This window comes from Camelina sativa, chromosome 10 (genome assembly GCF_030686135.1).
Source record: "Camelina sativa cultivar CO46 ecotype springtype chromosome 10, ASM3068613v1".
NCBI classification, from domain to species: Eukaryota; Viridiplantae; Streptophyta; class Magnoliopsida; order Brassicales; family Brassicaceae; genus Camelina; species Camelina sativa.
In genome coordinates, this window is record NC_141889.1 from 19,750,684 (window position 1) to 19,774,112 (window position 23,429).

Sequence of the window (23,429 nt, forward strand, 5' to 3'; positions counted from 1 at the left end):
TTTGTGAAAATTTTTATTTATTTGTTTTTTTCTATGCCTAAGATGAAATGTGAATACTAATGGGGAATTAAAAATAAGAAAACAGAAAACTAAGTTAAATGCTGTCTTAAACTCTCCCCCAAACTTAAATTACACAGTCCCTTATGTAATAAAAATTTGAAAGAGAATTTAAGAACTAGATAAATAAAACATGCAATCTAAATGATATAAACAATGTTTAAGGTGTGAAGTGACCTTAGTGCAGTGGCAAATGGTAAGTCCTTAATGCACAAGGCACCATCACACCAGGGATCGAGTCCCGCTCCCTACGAATGTAGGGATTTGGCTAATGGGTCGGCAAGTTGTGGCCCAATGCTTGACAAAAAAAAACAATGGTTAAGGTGGAATTGGTACCTCAAGGATTGTGGAAGAAGCTATCCACATCTTCACTCATGTTGTCGTATGTGTAGTTTGAGCCTTGAGCTTGATTCTGACTTGCTGAGGGGGATGGAGGGTACTCGACTATGGCACCAGACATGCACTCGATCGAGTGTCCGGTCGAGTGACTTGGTCGAGTGACTCGGTCGAGTGCTTGGTCTTGGATTGAAGTGCTGTCCTTGTTGCCCAAAATATTGTTGCATGAGTGCAGGGTCCATAAAGTATTGTGGTGGGAAGGGAGGATAAGCTTGGCCATAGGTGTAAGGTGGATAACCCTGAGGAGCTGAGAAGCCGTATTGAGGCATGGAGAAGTGCTCGGTCGAGTGCATTGGAAGCACTCGATCGAGTGTCGGTTCGAGTGCACTGGTCGAGTGCCTCAAATTTGGTTGTTCTATGCGACTCAAACCTCTTCTCCTTAGTGATGGCTCAAACGAAGATGCTCTGGAAGGCTCCAAGGTGTTTCCAGCTCTAGACAGTACCTTGGTTGAGCTACTCCTTCTCAATTCCTCAGCTGGTGCTGGGAATGTGTTTCCACTCTTCAATTCAGCAATTTCCCTTTTCATACCTTTGATGAACTTGGACATTTTCAGCATCTTCTTTTTCAGCTTCTCAACTGTTTTCCGTTGCCATTTGTTCCATCTTTGGAGTATTGTCACCCTCCTACTGGTCTCTCTCACACCTCTGCTATCTCTTGGTTGAGGCTCATAATCATCAAAGTAGAACTGTACTTCCCCTTCAGTCATGTTGACATCTTCAGCTTGATTCTCTACATAAGGGGCTCACCCATCAAACAATAGCTCAACTGCTGGCCAAAAGTCAACATTGAGACCTTCACTTATTGATGTAGCTCCTTGTTTTGGCAGCACAAATTGAGCTTTGCCTACTATTGGGTGGTCAAAATCGAATAGATACCTCCAATGATGCTTTTTCTTTCATGGATGTCAATCCATCTTGACTTGGTCTTTTCACCTCTAAGTGGGACATTTGCAGCTTTAAGGATTGGAGTGATGATCCCTCCAATGGTTAGGACTCCAGTTGAGCCCCTCTTGTGTAGCTTGCTTAGCCAACTTCTAAAGGAGATCATTTAGTCAATGAGGACCAAAGCAAGGTTTGTTTGCACATTATTCCCAAGAATGATGGTCCCATCTCTTGTTGTTGTGATGATGCTGTAAAATGCTACATCTATCATCTTCAGCTCTCCCTCTTCTAATTGCCAGTCTCCTTTCTAGCAAAGAAGGTGTTTGCCAAAGCCTTGTGGAAGTATCATAGGAAAGGGCTTCTAATCTTGGAACTCTTGGTCCTAGAGGAGGAGCATGGCTTATCTTCTCCAATGGTCTGCCATACAGATTGCAGTTCTTATTTTTGGATGACAATATGGTTGGCAGCTCCCATGTCAAATCCAAAAATTTCAGCAATCTCTACAATAGAAAGCTCATAACTCCTGCCCTTGAATGAAACACTAATGTATTTTGGCCCCTCTTCTTCCTCCATTTGGTCTTCATAGCTATGCCTTTGGAGAGTTGCTAAGAATTCGCCTTGTACCTCTCCATGTGTATCTCCATGAATTTGGCTATGTTGCACTTGTTGAAGAGAAGCTCTACATCCTCAGCTATGCCAAGTTCCACCATAGTCTCCTTGTGTGGATATCTTGGCCCTTGGAACTTCATGCTCATGAAGGCTTCATAGAGTTGAATTGCTGTAAGCTTCCCAAAATCTTCTTCTATCTTCTTTTCATCACTATCTTCTTGATTGTGCTCCTCAGTTTGTGTTGCCTCCTCAGATTGTGGTTGCTCCTCAGCTGGCCTCTTTCCTCTTGAAATGTTTCTTCTATGCTCAGAAAAATCGAACACAACCTCGCCCTCCTCTTCACTCATAGCCCAATCTTCTTCCTCCATTTGGTTCCTCCACGTTCTCCTACTCGATGGTCCACTCGATCGGCCACTCGACCGTGTGCGTGGTCGAACACCTGGTCGAGTGCTACCTCCGGCTTCATTTGGAACATATTGCAACTTTTGGAACTCAGTGAAGTTATCGGCTATAAGCTTGGCAGCCTCTCGCCGATCAGCAGTTTTTTCTTGTGTTTCACCCTTCTTAGAAGCCATTTCAAAAGAAACTTGGAAGAATAAACTCAAAGTTCAAATTAATAGGTTAGTAAACTAAAAAGATTGTAAGAACTTGAGCTTTGAACTTTTAAAAGAGATTTCTAACAAGGATTTGAAATGTTTATGCAAATGAGAGAGTGTGAGGAGCTTAGAACCGACTTTGTGCTTAAAAAGAGGTAGGTGGGGACAAGAAAACAAGATGGAGCGTGTATACCATTCAAATTTGAAATTAGAATCTTTGACTCATTTTGGCACATGCTCGACCCCACCACTCGACCCCACATGGTCGAGTGCTTGACCAAATTTGAAATTTTGAACTTATTTCTCCCTCCATCCGATCGAGTGAGCAAAGAGAAGGCATCAAGTGGGCTTGGGCTCGGTTAGCACTCGATCGCCTGCTCCTTGATGGCCTGGTCGAGTGGCCATGAAACTCCTTCTCCATGAGTCCAAACTCACTTAAGTCCATTTGTAATCCCTATGTAAAAGCCTACCCAAAACAAACTTAAAGAAAAATATCAAAAACACAAAGAAATTAAACTTATATACAAAGATACCTTAGGTACTTCCTCTCTAGTGAGCTTGTTTATAGTCACTTAGCTTAACTTTTGGTGCCTTTTCAGGCTTGGTTTGGAGACCAGAGAAGTGATAAGGTCCCCACTGGTTCAATTTGGTCACCATAGACCTTGTTATTGGTCAAAACAGTCAACACACTTGAAACTTGTTTATTCTTGATCTTGAGCCTTGGTCTTGCCTTCTTAACAGACTTCTTGTTGAGTTGCACTTGGAGATCCTTCACCAGATCATTCAACTCTTGAACTGAAGTCTTGAGGTCTTGAACAGCTACCTCATTGTTTGAAACCTTGATCTTAGAGTCCTTGTCTTTGTTCAATGATTCAGCATCAGCTTTATCCTCTATAACAAAAGTTTGGCCTCCAATGGTGGGTTGGTTTGTTGCATTCTTGATGTCAAACCTCATAGTCAACCCATTAGCAATGTCCAGGCTGATTATACCTTTTCTAACATCTATCATTGCTCCGGCTGTGGCCAAGAATGGTCTTCCAAGGATAATAGGATCATCAGACTCTTGTTCCATATCAATGGTGATGAAGTCAGTTGGTATCCTTGCCTTACCTATCTTCACTGTAAAGCTTTCCATTTTACCCATCACATCCTTTTCTAGAGCCATCAGCAAGAATAATGTAAAGGTTGCTTGGATTGAACTCTTCATATCCTAGCTTTTATGCCATTGAGAAGGGCATAACACTCACAGTATAGTTCAATAAACATGGCATGTCGAATGGGCCTAGATCTTCAAGCTTTGTTGGAACAACAACTGTTTCCATGTCCTCTAGATCCTTCTTGGCTTGATTCTTGGCCTTCTGCTTTGATATGTTAAGTAACATGTCCTTATAGAGTGGATATGGTTCATAATGCTCCAAAGCTGGTCCTCTGTCTTCTTTCTTATCCTCAACATTCAATTCATGTTGAATGGCCATCAATTCCTGCTTCTCAATATTTTCCTTGAGTTTCCTAATCATTTGTTCATTGAAACGTCTTGGAAATGGCAGAGGTGGTTTGTATTCTGGAGGAATGTACTTGGTAGGTTTAACAAACTCGGTGGGTTCTACTCGACCAGTGACTCGATCATGCACTCAATCGAGTGCTCGATCGTGTGATGGGTCGAGTGCACTGTCGAGTGCCTTATCTGCTTGGTTCTCTGCTTCATTTTGAGCTGAAACTTGTTGAATATCCTCCCCATCTTGAATCTCACTGTCCTCAATGACATCATCCTCTGTAACATAGATAGCTTTAGCAATGGACTCCCTTGGGTTTTGAATTGCTTTTCCAGGCAGTTGATTAGGTTTTGGAGCTGAAGTAGAAGTCATATTGCTCTCCATGAATTTAACCTTTGAGTTAAGGCTTTCAAACTTGATGTTCAGGTCATTATAAGTGGAATATATCCTCTCGTTGATCTCTTCAAACTTCTTTGAGGTCTCAATCTGGCCAGTGGCTTGGTTAAGCAACAGCTGCTGCATCAATGTTCTTAAGTCAGGTTCCTAGGCTTGGGTGGTCTGAAACCCTGGTGGGGGACACATTGGAGCCTGATAACCATGATCATGATGTTTAGGTACATAATTGTGCTGCTGCTGTGCTTGTTGTGGTGGATAGAATTGGTCTTGTGGATTGGTCAAATTTATTCTCCTTACGGAGGTACTCATTGCCAACTTTCAAAGAGCAGAGCAAGCAAAACTTCTTACCAGGATCAAGGTGTCAACTGCAAGCCCGACAATTTCTCATCCAAAGAAGAGTGTGAAGTTGTCCTAGTACTCCTTAAAAAGTATGGGCGGGTGTCTGGTCAGCGAATTGATTTTCAAAAAAATTCCGTTCAATTTGGTCATACGATTGTTGATGGGGTGCGAGAAGAAATAAAAGGGGTTTTGGTAATAACGACTTTGGAGGGTATGAGCTCCTATTTGGGTATACCGGAGAGCTGGGATGGCTCCAAAACGAAAATTTTCTCCTTCGTCCAAGACAGGTTAAAGACTCGGGCCGTTTGGTGGCCGACACGGCTGCTGTCAAAACGGGATAAGGAAGTGATGATCAAGTCAGTAGCTACGACGTTTCCTACTATGTTATGTGGTATTTTTGTCTGCCGAAGACGGTCACAAAAAAGCTAACTAGCGCGGCATCTAATTTTTGGTGGAGCTCCACTGGTCAAACGCGAGGATTGCATGGGATAAGTTATATTGCAATAAATTTGAAGTGGGTTTGGGTTTCCGTTGTTTTGTTGAGTATAATACTACTCTTTTAGCTAAGTAGTTATGGCGATTGATAACCACTCCGTATTCACTCTTCGCTAGTTTTTTTAAAGGTCGGTATTATAGGCATTCAGATCCTTTGGATCCAATCAAATCTTACTCCCCATCCTATGGATGGCGAAGTATAGTATGCGCTTGCTCTCTGGTTAATAAAGGACTTATGAAACAAGTAGGTTCTAGGGCTTCCATTTCAGTATGGACAGACCCTTGGATACACGCTCAATCCCCGAGACCAGATCTGAGCAATGGGTCACTATTGGTCAATCGCTCCAAGTTAAAAATATCATCAACATGAGCTCTAACTCTTGGGTTATGGCTCATCTCACAGCGACTTTTGCACCAGAAGATGTTGACTTTATTTGTGCTTTACCTATTGGTCAGTTGGATGCGACTGATTTGTTAGGCTGACATTTTACAAAAACTAGGAAGTATACAGTTAAGTCTATCCTGACCGGCAAGACAGGTCTGGGCTCTATCTAAGGTCCCGACGGCACAAGGGGTTTATCCTTCGGCATCGATATATGCGAACATGGATTTTTTATTTACGCATCTCCCGCGGACACATGCATAGGAGTACTATCTTTGGCTATTGTGGTATATTTGGAAAGCGTGTATTGATAATATTTTTACTAATCTGGATTCAAATCCACTTTTAGTTCTACAACTTACGGAGGCTGAGTCCAAGGCTTGGTTTGCAGCTCAAACAGAGGATTTGGTTGAGGGCCCCACTGAGACGCCCGGTATAACTTCCAGACATGAGTTCTTGCCCGTCAGGTATATGATAAGCTATTTATGTTTTGTAGATGGTTCCTGTAAAGCGACTGACAAATTTGCAGGACAAGGATGGTAATGTTCACCACCCTCAGGGGAGGAGCCTACTATGGGGGTATCGAATATAAGGCGTAGTCTCACGCCTCTCCATGCCGAGGTTGAAGCCCTAGTATGGGCATGCGGTGCATGATTGTGGCGGATAATTAGGATGTTGTCTTCCTCACCGACTGTTTTGATCTGGTGAAGATAGTTTCTTTGCCTTCTAAGTGGCCTGCGTTTACATCTTATTTATAGGACATACGGATTGAAAAGGCGGAGTTCATGTCCTTCTCAATAACTTGGATTCTTCGCACACAGAATGGTAAAGCGGATAATTTGGCGCGACGTATTCTTTTCGAACCGGATTGCATTACCTATGTAAACAATGTTCCTTTGCATTGGTTTTATTGACTCTCGTTTGAAAAAAAGAAAAAAATTAAGCTTGAATATAAAATGATAGAAAATATATATATATATATTTGTGCTAATTTTGTCATTTTTAAGAGTATGTGTTAAATTAGGAAGAAAATATTAAAATTGGTGCTATTTTGGAACATGTACTTAGATAATATTAGCTTAGCTGGACAACAGTGACGTCTGGGCTGTTCAAATCTTCCTTGCTCCTCTTCGTGAAAAGGGTATTATTCTCTTTTCTTCTCAAGAGCGTCTACTAGAATGCAGGTGAATGATGATTTCCTTTGATTTTACTATTCTAATTTTCAATTCTGAAGCTGCAAAGTTTCTCTAACTGGTGTTTTTTTTTAATTCTTTTTTTTTTGTTCGAATTCGATATAGACGAGAAGTGTTCAAGTAAACAATGTCTCAGATCTAGCGACGGAGAGCGAGATTCACGAGTTCTTCTCTTTCTCAGGCGACATAGAACACATTGAAATCCAAAAGTTGTTTCCTAGCTTAATTTTTTAACTTAATCTTGAATATATATATATATATATATTTTTTCTGGTAAGAAATTGAATCTAATTTAAGCGTTAAATGCTGTTGGGAATTTAGGTGCAGAGAAGTTGGGCAGTCTCGAGTCGCATTTGTTACGTTTACTGATCCAAAAGCCCTTGAAATCGCCTTGTTATTATCGGTATGTTCCAGTTTTGTTAATGTCTTTTTCCACCGACACGTGGATGCCTCCTGTTAACGTGACTATTGTGATACTAGTAAAATTATAGAGCTGGTTCGAGGCATGGTTAATGTGTATATATATGCATTTCTGTTTAGTCTTTGTTAATTGCTAACAGAAACCACATCATGTCTTGCAGGGTGCGACGATTGTGGACCAGATTGTTACAATAACTCGAGCTGAAAACTATGTTCAGAGGCGTGAGATGCAGGTTGTGTGTTATTTCGAATCAAGTTTTTCCTCAAGTCTGCTATGGCTGGTGTCTTAGTTTCTGACTTTGTGTTCATGCCGGAAGTAAGAATGGTCGACAACGCGATGCACCTTGGTAATCCAGAGAGTGCTACACAGGTTGGAATAGTGGCTTTTAAACCTTGTTGTATCCATTTTTATAGTGGTTTTGTGCTCTCTTAGCCTATTTATTCTTTCAGAATTCTGTCAACTTTATTTTGGTTTTTTTACGTTTGATAACAGGGAAGAACAACTGATCATTTATGTTGAAACAAGTTTTTAACTTGACAAATCATCAACTCCATTTAAATTTTTCTTGTTATGGCTCATTCATTTTACAGTGCAACTCTTGCAGGAAGTGAATAAAAAAAAATATACCTTGTGTGATTTAGTCTTACCCAATGTTTTGTTATACAACAATAATGTAATACGAACTCCATTTGCAGACCAAAACTACCGTGGATGGCAATAGTAGAGCATATGTTAGCAAAGCACAAGATGTGGTGGCAACTGTTTTGGCAAAAGGTTCTGCTCTTGGACAAGATGCCGTGAATAAAGCCAAGGCTTTTGACGAAAAGCATCAATTAAGAGCCAATGCTTCTGCCAAAGTTTCATCTTTTGACAAGCGAGTTGGGCTTACTGGGAAGTTAACTGTTGGTATTTCTGCTGTTAATGAGAAAGTAAAATCTTTTGATCAAAAGCTTCAGGTCTCCGATAAAACCATGGCAGCAATATTTGCAGCCGAGAAGAAATTAAACGACACGGGTTCAGCTGTCAAATCAAGCAGGTATAGTATTTCTTTTCTTCTGGTTCTTTGGTGGAATATAAATCTTTGGTCATCCTTCTTGATAATAGATATGACAGGAATCAGCATTGCCGCTCTGTTTTGTTTCTTTGTTTTTGATTATGGCTTCCTAATAGGTACGTGACTGCTGGAGCTGCTTGGTTTAGTGGCGCTTTCAGTAAAGTGGCGAGAGTAGGTCAGGTTGCTGGCTCAAAAACCAAAGAGAAGTTCAATCTAGCTGTCTCAAATATGAGTTCCAAGGTGAGTCATCAAACCAATCCACATTTTATGGTTGCCATGACGCAACGTTAGTTTTGTTAGGCGGCCAAATATTTGTTATTTATCTACCCAAAACTAACTTAGTACTAGAAAATAGTAATAACTTTTGAGGTTTTGTGCCTTTTAGTTATAGTTATGACCGAAGAACTGATTAAACTGGCTTCCCCAGGATACACCGATTGCAGTATAATGAAAAGCTTGGAAATCTAGTAAGCGTTGGAGTCATGATCAACGAAAGTTGCTATGATGGCTTTGTGTAAACAAATTTTTTGTGATATAGCGTATTCTCATTCTTTTAGTGTTCTTCATATTTCTGTGTGTGCTGCATTGTCCTCAATTTTACTTCATTTGCAAGTGTTTTTGGATTTCCCAGTTTCCTAGTTAAGGCTTGGTCTTTGTATCGTGTTGAATTGATGGACACTGTATCTGAATTGAAGGTTGATGGCTTACAATTGCTTGTATTCGATAATAGTTTCACTTATTATAGCTTATAATTTATGATACTCAAGAATTGTTGACTCGATATCATTTTGTTTGTCGACAAGAAATTTACACAAAAGGCGAACAAATGATACACCTTTCATCATTATACTTTACCACTTGCACAAAATGCAATTAAGCAAATATGTTTAGGCTTCAAAAAGCAATATGTTTATATGCAGGCTTTTAACGACCTGATGAATCCAAAAAAACAACAGGATGATTCAAACATAACTTTTTAAACGGAATCTGAGTCTTGGATTCATGTGTTTCAACATAATTTCATCTCTTGTCCCATGCTACTCTCTGTCTTGGTCCCAACAGAGTCATTGAAAGATGCTGAAGAAAACAATAAAAGAACAGGGCAACTCTAAATTACTTGACTACAAATGTGTGGAACTGGAACGGAAATGGGCATAGTTCACAAACCTATTTTGCCTTGATGAATAATTTCCTCTATAGTAGAGGTCATGAGCAGCACAGGGGATGTTCTGTTTCTAACCAGGTTGAATATGAAAGTACAATCAGGTTTATGACCATTTGCATCACCGAAAGTTTTCCAGCCGTGTGAGATGCTAAACTTACGGGAGGATTTTCTGTATTTTAAACTTAACGCCCATGTTCTTCCCTGGTTGTTTATTAAACTTATCTTGTGAAATTTTTCCCTCTGGTATGTTTGATCTTGAAAGCTTTATTGGAAGATACTGCAACACGAAATAATCAGATAGAAACTTCCAATCATCATTGGAATGCAAAAGCCATTGTATAAATAGGATTAAAGAATTGAAGTGCTAACCAGTCTGTCTTCCCTTAGATTAGAAACTGTGACAGATACCACAAAGCTAGAATTATCTGACAAAGACAACGATTCCACGTTCTTCTCGTCTTTCGCAGACTCATTTTCTACTTCTTGCTTAATCTTTTTCGAGTACTTTCCTGGATCGAAAAGGTACCCTCACAAGCATTGCATTCCTAACTACATATATAAGGCAAGAGAACTTGCCAATGCCGTCCTCATCCCTCTCCAAAGGAAAAATCCGCAGCACGGGTGTTTTTCCATTTTGGACCACTACGATCCTTAAGAAACAACCAGTTTTATGCCCATTCCGTTCATATTAGACCAAGATAGGTTATCATTTATCAACGTATCATACTATAAAGTTGTTGAATGTCGATGAAATAGCATGATATGAATCACACTATGACACGGATTCATTGGAAATGTTTGTTACACCTTCTCCCTCTTTTTTTTACATTATGAAAATGGATATCTTTTCCACTGTAAAATTAGGAAAGGATTGAAACAATAAGCATAGATAGAGAGAGAGAGTAGGGGAGAAAGAAAAGAATAAACCAAATATCAATATCCCAACTTTTATGCCATTTTTAATAGAAACACATAATTATGTATAGAAAGCTCTTCACTGTTGTTGAGTCCAAGCATAAAATGACATCTCGGCATCACAATATTCTGTCGAAAGCCACAACAAGAGCAGCAACAAAAGCTCATTAACATGAAATTGTAGACGAGACGAACCAAAGGTCCTCATCACCATCGGTACTCTGCACTTGCTGAAATTTGTGTGGCTCTTGATAAAACTGGCCACTCCGCAGTATATACACCAATCTCTTCATATATTGTTCTACCGGTATACTACCATCCAAGTGCAAAGGAATGAATTTCGGCCCAGCTTGAAACAGTGTAAAGAGTGCCAGAGAGTCCTTTCCAGGTTGATGATGATTCTTCTTCAGTTTGTTGTTTCTGTTTCTGAACGATTCCAGAAAACAAAGGCACAAATGAGACACCAAAATGGGTTCCCACTCTCCTGAGACTCGAGCTTGAGCCAACCACTATTCCTATATCTGCTTCGAGGAGACACAGCAAGTCACCTACAGAATCTCCAATATAAACAGTCAGGGGGCTTTTCTTCTCGTTGATATCCTTTCCATTTTGTAGGATACTTTTGAACTGTTGAGCTTTGTTGATCGGGGATTCCACCTTTCTCTCGATTTCACCAGTCGAGATGGATTCCTCGAATGTGAATTCATTAGCATGTACTTCCACTGCATCGACTCCGCCTGTCAAAAAATAATTTTTTTTTAACATAGTTTCTGAATTCTAGGGGATGAGTTGTCTGCAAAAATCACAAAGTTAAGGATTTGGGCACATACCTGCACAAAAGGCTGCCCTTATCAGGTCACCGCACCAACAATACGAAAGCACATGAACTTTTGCATTTAGATTCTCAGTTTCTAAAATTTTCTGGAAGACATTGATGCAGCCATCTTGAAGAATTAACCTTTCCCCAGCTCGCTTAATGTCTTCGAGATTCAGGCCCTTAAGTACACCAGACTCAATCACTCGATTGTTTGCCTGTTTCTCAAAATCCGAGAGCTGCTCCAGTGCTTTACATAAACCCTCGTAGTCAAACTTGTCCGCTACAAAAGAAATCCCACATTGAGAGAAAAAACAGACAGAAAGTCTCAACCACTTTATAGTGGCCAAGTAAAGTAGTATAGTCGTTGAAACTCTGAGTCTGACCTTTTTCCTTATTCAGAATATTCTCTATGCATTCTTCATAATGCTCCGTGTATTGCTTAGAAAGTAGATTCCAGGTGTTCCTAAGGTCAGATGAGAGCATTCGATGTATTTGTAGTCCAGATCGACTCAATTCATCTTTTGGGGCAGTTACAATTGCTATTTCCGCTAAAATAGCAGAAGAATCCACAACGGTGCAAGTCAGATCAAAATCAGAAAAGATCACCAGATCATCTTTTGATTGGTTCTTGAACAGTGGAACTATGGTAGGCTGAGCAAGAGGTTGGGCATGGAAAAACTCTACTTCAAGTATCATAGCCTGTTGATACAATTTTTCAATTATGTCCAATTCTTCACCAGTCATAGAGACACTAAGCTTCTCAAGCAAGTCTTCAGTTTGCTTGGCTGATGCCTAGATTAAAGGAAAATAGACTATTCATTATACAAGATGCATCATCTCACACAGCATACCAAAAACCCTAAAGAGTTAACAGAATTATTCAGAATCATACAACTACGACATACCTGGAAAGCAGCACTAGAATAATTATCGACCCATTTCTTGTAGGGTTGGTTCACATCACTCGGATCAAGAAGTGCTCCAAACTCCTTACCGAGAAAGGCATACAACCTCATGCAAGGTGTCACAGCACCAAGCGTGTAGGCAGCAACTTTTGTTTTTTCAAATGGAGTATCAAGCATGCCGGGAGCTTTGCATCCTTCTACTTTTCCGGATGCTGTAGCTAACAAGAACTCAGTGTATTTCAAAGTTGCTGAGTTTATACTTACTTTTTTGTTGATGTCTAAATCCCAATCCTGCAAGGATCAGACAAACGTACTACTGAGAATAGCATTTGATGGGAAAATCATAATAATGATGTCAATGAAATCAATATAATTAAGCTAACAGAACACTTAATGAAGATTTTTTTTTCAGAATTTAGATTCTAAGCAGCACAAATATACAAGAAGCATTCAGTATCTAGGATGAGGAACCACCGCATGTAAAAGCCATAGCTTCAATAAATATCTCAATGTACTCTCCAAGTTCTATAGTAAAATAAAGTGGTACTTTCACTAACTGTGCTTAGCTTAGAATCCTGAACCAATGGCGTATGACAACTAATTGACCTAATTTGTTTGCTGTTGGGTAAGCATTATTAAAATATTTAGCCTCTATCTAAGAAAACCAACCATTTGGTACTTATATCATGATCAGAAAATAGATTGCACCATCCTCCAACAACTAGAAAAAAATTAAGAAAAGCAACAAGATACATGAAGTTAGGCCCATCTTAGGGACTCTTGTTAATTGTGATGTTCAATTTCTGGTAATTACGAAAAAAGAGAGCAAGTAAAACAGGGAAGACATTTATGTTTTTGATGCAGGAGCATAATCGTTAGGATTTTAATTAATTTAGCTTTTCTTTATTAATTCTTAATTATGTTAATTTCTATTGGTTTTACTTTCTACATTAGGGTTTAGCTAGTTTTGTTTTAATATATAAACAGCTTTAGTTGAATCATATTATTCTTATCAATAAAGTTTTAGAGTTTATCTTTTTATCTTTTCTGGTGGATTCCAGAACCTCTTTTCTGGTGGATTCCAGAGTTTTATCCTTCGAGTTTGTCGCTTGCAAACTCGTTTTTGAACTAGGTTTAGCGCTTGCTTTACCTAGGATTTTCCGCTGCATTAGTTTTACCTGTACAAATGAGTCATGCATTTTCAATTCTTCCATCACGCTTTTTCTCAAGTCAGAAATTGCCAATTTATCATCATCATCATCAGCACACTCTTCGGCCAACTCATACCTAAAAAAGCAGGAACCCAAATATTTATAACGAAAACAAGTACGAAAGCCTTTTATTGAAAGGGGTTAAGATAACCATTTTTCATATCTTATCACTGATAAGCTGCACAAAATGTTTCTCACATTCATTGTAACAAATCAAAATCATTTTATCAACTGCTAAATTTAAAATGATAATGTGGCACTGAATAAGAATCCTATCCTAGATTCCTATGTCAAAGGATAGTAAGGTTATAAATCATTTGGCAGACACAAACAACCACACTATATGTGAAACGAAAAGCAGCCTTATGAAATCTTAGAAATCATTCCAAGAGAACAAAGAATCTTACAAAAATTAGAGGACGAGGAAAAAAACATTTCAACATAAATACACTGCTCTTGATATACTTTCTTTCATACACAGGGACCAATAGGAAACTAAATCTTTCATACCCATACTTACGAGCCAATACTCTTTATCTGAACTATGTTATTATTAGTTAATTAACAATTTCAGAAACCCAAAAAGTCTGATGCATGAATTGAAATATAATCGACATTATCCACATAACTTGTGGTTAACAACTGAGATAATGGTTGACAAAAAGCATGAATCATATATTATCTATCAGGTACACACAGCTTTTGATTCTAGTAACCTACAATTCATGGAGTTTTAAGCAAAATGTGAAGCTCCAGATCCATACTTTCAAGCCCTAATTTAAAAACCTCCAATCTCTAACATTATCATCTACATTCATCTTTCACTTTGAAATCTCAAGCATCATTTGTATCCACAATCCAAGTAAATGAGGGCAAACTTACGCGTGAGCAAACGCCTTGAGGAAATGAACATCTTGTGCAATATACTGACGAAATGTGTCGATTTTGAGGCTTCCGGCGGCTAAACAGACGGAGAATGGGCTGTAGATAGAGAAGAGGGACTCTCTGTTAAACTTGATCCAGAGCTTCCTTGCAAGAGCTTCTTCCGCGTTAGGAGTAATCGCCATCGCTGAAGAGAAGCCGGCCGCCGCCATTGGACTAGTCGCCGATCTGAAGACCGGAGACTTGATGGGAACCCAGAGAGAACAGATCGGCAAGGCGGTGCGTGGAGATCGGAGGAGACCAAGCGAGTTATTATTGATGAGGCGCGTGGAGAAGAGGAAGCGCATAAACGAGATTAAAGTGAAGAGCTACGCTCGCTGTGCAAGGTTCGATGCAGAGACGAGAGAGAGAACTCACTTTTTTTTTTTTTTTTTTTTGTCTCAGGAAATATTTATATTTTGTCTTTTTTATTTTGGTGCAAGAGTACCCAACAACAATTTCTTCCAAAGTTCCAATCAACTGATAGGGTTTCTACAGTAGATTAGTTTTTGTGCAAAATACGATCTCATTAAAACAACTTAAACCGGAATTGGTACAACGTTTTTCAAGGTAGCTTTGGCATCGATTGAACTGCCGCGAAATGAAAGAAAACAAACCCAATTAGCTGAAAACAAGAAGATAGATGGAGGATATCTTGTAGTATCAGATGGAGTTCTTTCAAAAGAGTCTCTGTTGTGATGGTTTCGATTATATTTGTTGACATAAGTTTGAAGATAACTTATGTTAGGGATAAGTCTAATCCTATACCGACTAATGGTTCAAGGGATGAGGATGACTATGTTTAGGAGTTATCTAAACATTAGTAGTTACCTTTAGGATTAGGATTGGTGTTTGATATAAATAAAGGTGTTGTAAGGGTTTTGAGAAGTTAAGAGTTTGAGTTTTGAGTCAATTTCTTAAGCTAATAAAATGAGATTATCCTTTGTTCTTCTTAAATTTTGCAGACCTATATTCTATATTTGGTATCAAAGCAAAAGATCTTTGTTCTGTTTATCCTCGGCATGGTAACGAAGAAGAAACCAGGGAGGAGAAGTTGTTTGGCGTATCAAACATGGGTGATCTAATTCCTACAATTGCAGCTGCAGATACAACTAGCAAATCAAAGGAGAACGGTCCGTCCTCAATACAATGTCTTATGCTGAACTCTGCTAACTATACGGTGTGGTTGATGCGTATGACGGTGGCACTAAAGGTCAACAAAGTATGGGAAACCATCGAACCACGAGATGGCATAGACAAGAATGACATGGCTAGAGCTCTTCTGTTTTAATCAATTCCAGAAAGCTTACTCCTACAAGTTGATAATCTTAAAACTCCAAGGCGGTTTGGAATGCAATCAAAACCAGGCACATCGGAGCTGGGAGGGTTAAAGAAGCAAGACTTCAAACATTGATAGCTGAGTTTGATAGAATCAAGATGAAGGAATCTGACACAATTGATGATTTTGTTGGAAGAATCTATGAACTTTCCACAAAATCAGCATCTTTAGGAGAAGATATCGAAGAACCTGAACTTGTTAAGAAGTTTCTTAACAGCTTGCCACAGAGGAAATACATTCACATTGTTGCTGTTCTTGAACAAGTGCTTGATCTAAACAGCATATCGTTTGAAGATATTGTTGGTCGCTCAAAAGCTTATTAAGAAAGAATCAGCGGTGAATAAGAAGCTCTACATGATGATCAAGGGAAGCTCATGTATGCGAACACGGATCAACAATCTTATCAAGACAACTATAATGCAGGAAGAGGCAGAGGCATAGGTCAATGTGGTAGATTTTACGGTCACGGCAGAGGATGTGGAGGACATGGTCGCTATAACGATGGATATAGACAAGAAAGGGACACGTCCAAAGTAACTTGCTACCGTTGTGATAAAGTAGGACATTATGCGTCTAATTGTCCGGATAGACTTCCTAAGTTGCAGGAAACACATGAGAATGAAGAAGAGCATACACAAACAACTGATGCATTGATGATGCACGAAGTAGTATATCTTAATGAGCGTGAAGTGAAACCAAACGAGTTTGAGGGTCATATTGATGGTGATAATGTGTGGTACTTAGACAATGGGGCAAGTAACCACATGAATGGTAATCGTTCCTACTTCTCAAAGATTGATGAGACAGTCACAGGAAAGGTCAGATTTGGAGATGATTCACGCATAAACATAAAAGGCAAAGGATCAATTCTTTTTATTACCAAGAACGGTGAACGCAAAGTTTTAGCTGATGTATATTTTATACCTGACTTAAGAGGCAATATCATAAGCCTTGGACAGGCTACTCAGTCCGGTTGTGACGTTCGGATGCGCGGTGACATTTTGACTTTGCATGATCAGGATGGGCGACTGTTGGTAAAGGCTGTATGATCTAAAAATCGATTGTACAAGGTACCTATGGAAACAGAGAACTCCAAGTGTTTACACCTTATATCTTCGGGTAATCCAAGCAAGTGGCATTCACGGATGGGACATATTGGGAGTGATAGCATGAAGAAAACGATAAAGCATAAGCTTGTTTTAGGAATGCCAAATTTTGAGGTTGAGAAAGAAGTTTGTGCATCCTGCTTACTTGGAAAACAAGCGAGAAGAGCTTTTCCGCAGTCAACATCTTTCCGTGCAACACACATAATAGAACTTATTTATGGGGATCCTTGTGGTCCTATTACTCCATCTACAATGGCTAAAAACCGATATGCTTTCGTTTTGATAGACGATTGCTCACGCTACATGTGGTCACTTCTCTTGAAGGAGAAAAGTGAAGCTTTTGCAAAATTTAAAAGTTTCAAGGCAGCAGTTGAACAAGAGATAGGCATGACAATCAAGACGTTCCGAACTGATAGAGGTTGTGAGTTCTTATCTCAAGAATTTCAACGTTTTTGTGAAGAATCTAGAATAAAAAGACACCTAACCGCACCTTATACACAAGGTTAACCGCAACTCCGACGGAAGCATAAATAAGTATAAGGCACGACTTGTGGCGAAGGGTTATGTACAACGCCATGGAATTGCTTTTGATGATGTTTTTGATCCTATAGCACGGATTGAAACAATTCATTTTATCATCGCTTTAGCAGCCTCTAACGGATGGGAGATACATCATCTTGATGTAAAAACTGCGTTTCTTCATGGGGAGGTGAAGGAGGATGTTTTTGTTCATCAGCCAGAGGTTTTTATCATTCTAGGAAGTGAAGACAAGGTTTACAAGTTAAATAAGGTCTTATACGGGCTTAGGCAAGCACCTAGAGCTTGGAACAATAAGCTTAATCAGATTCTCAAGGAGCTTAACTTTGTGAAGTGTTCCAAGGAACCCTCTCTGTTTCACAAGCAAGAGAAGGGGCATTGTCTTGTCGTGGTTATGTATGTTGACGATCTCCTTGTAACAGGTTCAAGCCTTGAAGTAATTCTAGAGTTTAAAAGGCGAATGGCGTTGAAATTTGACATGAGTGGCTTAAGTAAGCTGACGTACTACCTCGGCATTGAAGTAATTCAATCTGATTTTGGTATTATCTTGAAGCAAGAAAGGTATGCAAACAAGATTCTAAGTGAGACTGGTATGGGGGAGTGTAATGCAGTTCATATACCCATGGATTTTGGTGTTAAGTTTTCTAAAGCTCAAACTGAGAAGAGTATTGATGTTAAGGAGTATCAGAGAAGGATAGGATGCCTTCGTTATTTGATTCAGAGTCGTCCTAATCTTGCTTACTCTGTTGGTGTTCTAAGTCGTTATATGCATGATCCCAAGGAGTCTCACAGTGCTGCGTTGAAACAGATATTGAGATATTTGCAGGGTACTCGCTCATATGGTCTTGTGTATAAGCGAGGGAAGAATACTCAACTGGTTGGCATTAGTGATAGTAGTCACAACATGGATGAAGATGATGGTAGAAGCATGAATGGTCATGTTTTCTATCTAAATGAGTGTCCTATTACTTGGTGTTTGATGAAGCTTGATATGGTGGCTTTGTCGTCATGTGAAGCTGAGTTTATGCTGCCACTGAGGCGGTAAAGCAAGGGATTTAGGTGAAGTTACTGGAGAACCTTGTGAGAAGGTTTCGATTCTGCTAGATAACAAGTCGACAATAGCACTCACTAGGAACCCTATCTTCCATGGTTGCAGCACATTTCTGGTGAGGAACAAAAGGCTGATATCCGAACCAAAGCTCTAGGTAGGATTTAGTTTAAGGAGATGAGAGATCTCCTAGGAGTTCAAGATGTGTCGGAAGAAGTGTTCAAGCTTATGGGGGAGAATGTTGACTTAAGCTTGAAAATAACATAAGTGAGGGATAAGCCTAATCATATACCGAGTAATGTTTCAAGGGATGAGGATGACTATGTTTAGGAGTTATCTAAACATTAGTAGTTCCCTTTAGGATTAGGATTGGTGTTTGATATAAATAAATGTGTCAAGTCTTGTCACAAAAGTTGTAAGGGTTTTGAGAACTTGAGAGCTTAAGTTTTGAGTGGTTTCTTAAGCTAATAAAGTGAGATTATACTTTGTTCTTCTTAAGTTTTGCAAACCTATATTCTATAATATATTTGGAGTATAAAGAGATTGAGAGGCTCGTGAAACTTAGGGTGAGAAATGCTTGCATCGATTGGTTAATCGCTACGTTTTCTACCAAGAAAGGTGATCAGATATTTACTATGAGCCGAATCTGTTCCAAGCTGGTAGCCATCCCAAGAGCTGAAGATGCAACCGAACTTCGCTAGCTTTTGGTCCTCGTTCCAAGCTGCTTCTGTTTTACATAAGACATAGTTCAGAGTGGTCTAGATCAGATCCAGTTTTGTTGGTGTCGTTGTTGGTGAGGTTGAGCCGAATTTCAGTCTAGTGCTGATCTAATTGCCTGAGTTAGGGTTTCTGGAGGGGTTGGGGTGAAAAAGTTGAAGATCAACTGGTTTCCAGATTGCCCATAAGATCTATGTGAACAATTGGGTATCACCAATGTCGTAGGAAGGAAGGCAATTCAACGATCTGGGTGATTCTGAGTGATTCCTCTTGGGTTAGGGTCAGTGGTGATTTAAAAGGTGCATTCGTCCATATCTATGTTGCAAAGGTGCATTTGAGGAAGAGGTGTTTGGTCGATGCTTGTTCCTTGCAGAAAGGACACTTTGCATTTGCATTGATGCCACTTGAAGCTAGGTTCTCCCTATAATACCCTGAACCGTCCTATGGCCGGACAAACCATGGACCGCCCTGAGACACTACTATGAAGACGACCATACGCGGTCCGGCTGAGGTTCCAACAAGGGATCAGGGCCCTCAGCCAGTTCACTCGTGGTGCCTGCCCACTGCGAATGCCCTTTCGGCTTTTCAATCTTTGGTACGTCTGCAGCATTGTGTTGGCCCGGACTAGCCCAAGTATCATTCCACTTGTCTGAATACTTCAAAAATCATTTTATTTACTTTAAGTACATTGTTACAACCAAACAAAATACCAAAGTAAAATATGTTTGATCCTTTTCGAAGAAAACATATTAGAAGGCAAGGTTTTGCAAAACAGCATGAAATCACCCTAGCCGGTTTCCTAGCTTCCCTTAGCTTTAGTCTCACCTTAAACTTCCCTGCAAGACAAAATAATATCACGAGTAATCTAAGATTACTCAGTGAGCTGGGTTCCCCTCTAACATGCAATCTCCCCAGCCAACCACCCCGCAACATCATGTAAACAAACACGCAATGCGGAAGCGTAAAGTCAGGCAGCGGGCAACAAACAATGAAGCTAGAAACAATCAAGATAAATTCACTAATCTAGACACTTCAGACATTCTACTTGGCCGCATCGTTATGTAGCAGATTGGGCTAGTAGCTAGCTACGCACCAAAATGTCCTTTCTCATCAATAAACTTATAATTTTTCCATCAATTTTATACAGGCATGCAATCCTTCAGATCCGATTTTACTGCAATAATATTGCAATTTAAATCTCCATCAATTAAACTGATCAACCCTCAATTTATGCATGCAACAGATTTTTTTATGCATGCCAAACCGTTTTAATTCTCCTCAAGACTCCATGCAATCTGGTTGTTTTAATTCTCCTCAAGACTCCATGCAATCTGGTTGTTTTAATTCTCCTCAAGACTCCATGCAATCTAACCAGATTATGCGTGCAAGTCTATGTTAAACTAGGCTAGTCTATATGCATATTATCAAGAATAACATGCAACATAAGCACGACAAACAAGGATTGATACAAAAACTTTTAAGCTCATGCAACATCCACAATCACCCAAGACGCACATTGATTTTTAAGCAGAAGATTGATTGATCTGGCTTCACTACACCGCAGATGTGACAACAAATCTTCCCCCTTTAGTCTTCTCTGCTAATCCTCAATCTTCTACAATCACAACTCATAATCTTCGCCAAAGCTTGATCAATAATTTAATGAGAGTTTTTGAGGGTTTTCTTTTGTTCTCAAAATCGTAAATGAAGCCCCAAGGCTGGTATTTATAGGCGCATGGCTCATTCTTTGCATGGGAGACTTGTTGTCTCAGCTCCAACATTTTGTGATTGAGTGGTGCATGCAGCAACACATGTCTTTGGGCGGACAATTCCCGTGCGCGTGACGCCTACTCGCGCGGATGTGTTTCACGCAAACGCACCAGGGACCTTTGGCCTTTCCTCTGTATTTTTTTTATTCTGTCCTTCTCTGAGTGGGACATGTAGCATTGCGGGTGTTTCTTCCCAACTCTTGCCGGCGTCGTTCACTTGGCTTGACTCCTTAGTCCTTCCTCGGCAAAATCTTTCTATCATGGCATCATGGTTTGGTTCTCCCATCAGACTAGTTCCCTTCTTCCTCAATTCTTTACGCCAAAACATATTTGGCATCCTCGTCAGTAGTGAACGATACTCTCGTCCGCAGTGAACAGTACTCTCGTCCATAGAGAACGGCACTCACGTCTGCAGTGAATGACACTCGCATCCGTAGTAAACGACACTCACGTCCGCGGCAGATCCGCATCATCATGCAGCAGATCAGGCTAGTAGCTTGCTAGACACCACAATGTCCATGTAGTGAGATCACTTAGGATTAACTCACTGGATTTCCTCATCACACTTTCGGGAACAAAAGATCAATCACTAGTCCTAGCTACAAACTGAAACATATAGTTCGCGAACAAGCTAGAACAACTGCAATATTTGTAAATTAAAATGCTCTGGTCCCTAGCCCGAGGGAATGTACGGGCCTACATCCGGAACATCTTAGTAATTCAAAAAATAAGAATAATGATTCTAGATTAAACAACACAAAGAATTAAGTACTTCTATACCACCACACAATTTCAAGCAAGATAATCAAGCAATTATTTGAACAATAAAATCAAGCAAGAATTTCCACAACAATTATTTAAGAAGCAAGAATAGCAATCAAGCAACGTAAGATTTTTCTACTTGCATGCATGCCATTTTTACGTACAAATATAATGCCACTTAACCAACCAGTAAACTTTCTCATCAAGTAAAATTAAAAAATTTTCATCAATTTTATTCAGGCATGCAAGCCTTCATATTCGCAATTTATGCAAGAATATTGCGATTTAAATCTCCATCAATTAAACTGATCAACCCTCAATTTATGCATGCAATTGATTCATTATGCATGCCAAACCATTTTAATTCACCTCAAGACTCCAAGCACTCTAACCAGATTATATATGCATACAAGTCTACTATAAACTGTGTTAGTCTTTAGTCTACATGCATTATATCAAGAATAACATGCAACACAAGCAAAACAAACAAGGATTGATACAAGAGCTTTTAAGCTCGTCCACCATCCACAATCAACCACAACTCACAGTAATTTTTAAGCAGATGATTGATTGATTGATTTGGCTTCACTACACCGTGGATCTGACAGCAAATCCTCCCCCTTCAGTTTTATTTGCTCGTCCTCAATCTTCTATAATCACAGCTATTTATCTTAGCCAAAACTTGATCAAAAATTTAGAGAGAGTTTTGGGGGTTTTATTTTGTTCTCAAAATCGCAAATGAAGCCCCAAAGGTGGTATTTATATGCGCATGGCTCATTGTTTTCATTGGACACTTGTTGTCTTAGCTCCAACACTTGGCGATTGAGTGGTGCATGCAGTGAAACTTGTCGCTGGGCGGAAGAATCACGCGCGCGTGACGTCCACTCGTGCGTGTGTGTTTCACGCAAACGCACCAGGGACCTTTCACCTTTCCTTTGTACTTTTTTTTATTTTGGCCTTTTCTGAGTGGGACATGTGGCATCACAGGTGTTTCTTCCCGACTCTTGCCCGTGTCTTGCATTTGGTTCGACTACTTAGTCCATTCCTCGGCAAAATCTTTCGATCATGGCTTCATGGTTAGGTTCACCCATCAGACAAGTTCCATTATTCGTCAATTCCTTACGCCAAAACTTATTCGACGTACTTGTCCGCAGTGAACAATACTCTTGTCTGCAGTGAACGGTCCTCCCGTCCAAGATGAACTTTCCTTCGTTAAATGGTCGGCTGGTACATGGCCAGTCCATTTCTATCCTTCGTTCTTCGACTTCTCTTGGCTTGACCATGCCTCTTTTTTTTAGTTTTTAGGTCTTCCCATGAAATAATTCCCCTTGACTATCAACACTTTTCTACTTATTGATATTCCTTCATAATTCTCTCGGTCATTCCCCCTTTCATTTCCCTTCTCCATCTTTCTGAGTTCTTTCGAGGCTTCCTCTTCGAAGATTGTTATTTTGGTCTTTACCTCTAGTACGAGTCACTACACTCCCCCACTGATAAGACTCCTCGCATTGTCTTCCATAAGAATAGTTTTATTTTCTGGGCCGTTTTTAGATTCCAAATTGAACTGGTCTAGCTGAAGTTCTGGATTAGTGGAGGGATGTGTTGCTTATACTTACCTCTTTGATTCCCTCATAATATCCCGACTTTTCTTAATAGTCTACTGTTTTTTGTAGACTGCCATGCCTATGAATCCGAAGCTCCACATTTGCTGGGTTGGATGACCAGAATTTCTTCAATTGAATCTAGGAGTTATCCTTGGATTTTCTCAATATCCCATTCCATAGAGGTTGGAGAGAGTAGATAGAATACCATAAGTTCTTGTGATGCTTCCGGTGTGAAAAAAACTATGTTTTGGCAAATAACCAAATTTTAGTTAAATCGCATGCTTTGTGAAAAAACTCATA

At 39.7% G+C, this 23,429-nt stretch overlaps 2 protein-coding genes across 5 annotated transcripts; one reads left to right on the forward strand and one right to left on the reverse strand.

The window, feature by feature from the left end:
- The first annotated feature begins 6,629 nt into the window (after positions 1 to 6,629).
- Positions 6,630 to 9,074, forward strand: LOC104719213 (binding partner of ACD11 1). Of its 4 annotated transcripts, none has more exons than XM_087469507.1 (8): positions 6,630 to 6,829; positions 6,944 to 7,047; positions 7,160 to 7,241; positions 7,420 to 7,496; positions 7,576 to 7,628; positions 7,955 to 8,295; positions 8,430 to 8,553; positions 8,741 to 9,074. In XM_087469507.1, exons 4-8 carry the CDS (start codon positions 7,469 to 7,471, stop codon positions 8,759 to 8,761), a joined length of 567 nt encoding a protein of 188 aa, XP_087325633.1. In that variant the 5' UTR covers positions 6,630 to 6,829; positions 6,944 to 7,047; positions 7,160 to 7,241; positions 7,420 to 7,468; the 3' UTR covers positions 8,762 to 9,074. The 4 variants fall into 4 exon arrangements, with proteins under 4 accessions (XP_087325633.1, XP_087325632.1, XP_087325631.1 ...); XM_087469506.1 differs by having other exon boundaries at positions 6,656 to 6,829; positions 7,420 to 7,490; positions 7,571 to 7,628; positions 8,699 to 9,074; XM_087469505.1 differs by having other exon boundaries at positions 6,656 to 6,829; positions 7,420 to 7,490; positions 7,571 to 7,628.
- A 1,341-nt stretch (positions 9,075 to 10,415) lies between these two features.
- On the reverse strand, positions 10,416 to 14,698 carry LOC104719214 (bifunctional TH2 protein, mitochondrial). Its single transcript, XM_087469842.1, has 6 exons — positions 14,209 to 14,698; positions 13,294 to 13,402; positions 12,116 to 12,406; positions 11,594 to 12,002; positions 11,224 to 11,490; positions 10,416 to 11,130 (listed from the first exon to the last, which is right to left on the reverse strand). The coding sequence occupies exons 1-6, from the start codon at positions 14,553 to 14,555 to the stop codon at positions 10,706 to 10,708; spliced, it is 1,848 nt and encodes a 615-aa protein (XP_087325968.1). The 5' UTR covers positions 14,556 to 14,698; the 3' UTR covers positions 10,416 to 10,705.
- Between the last annotated feature and the right edge of the window lie 8,731 nt (positions 14,699 to 23,429).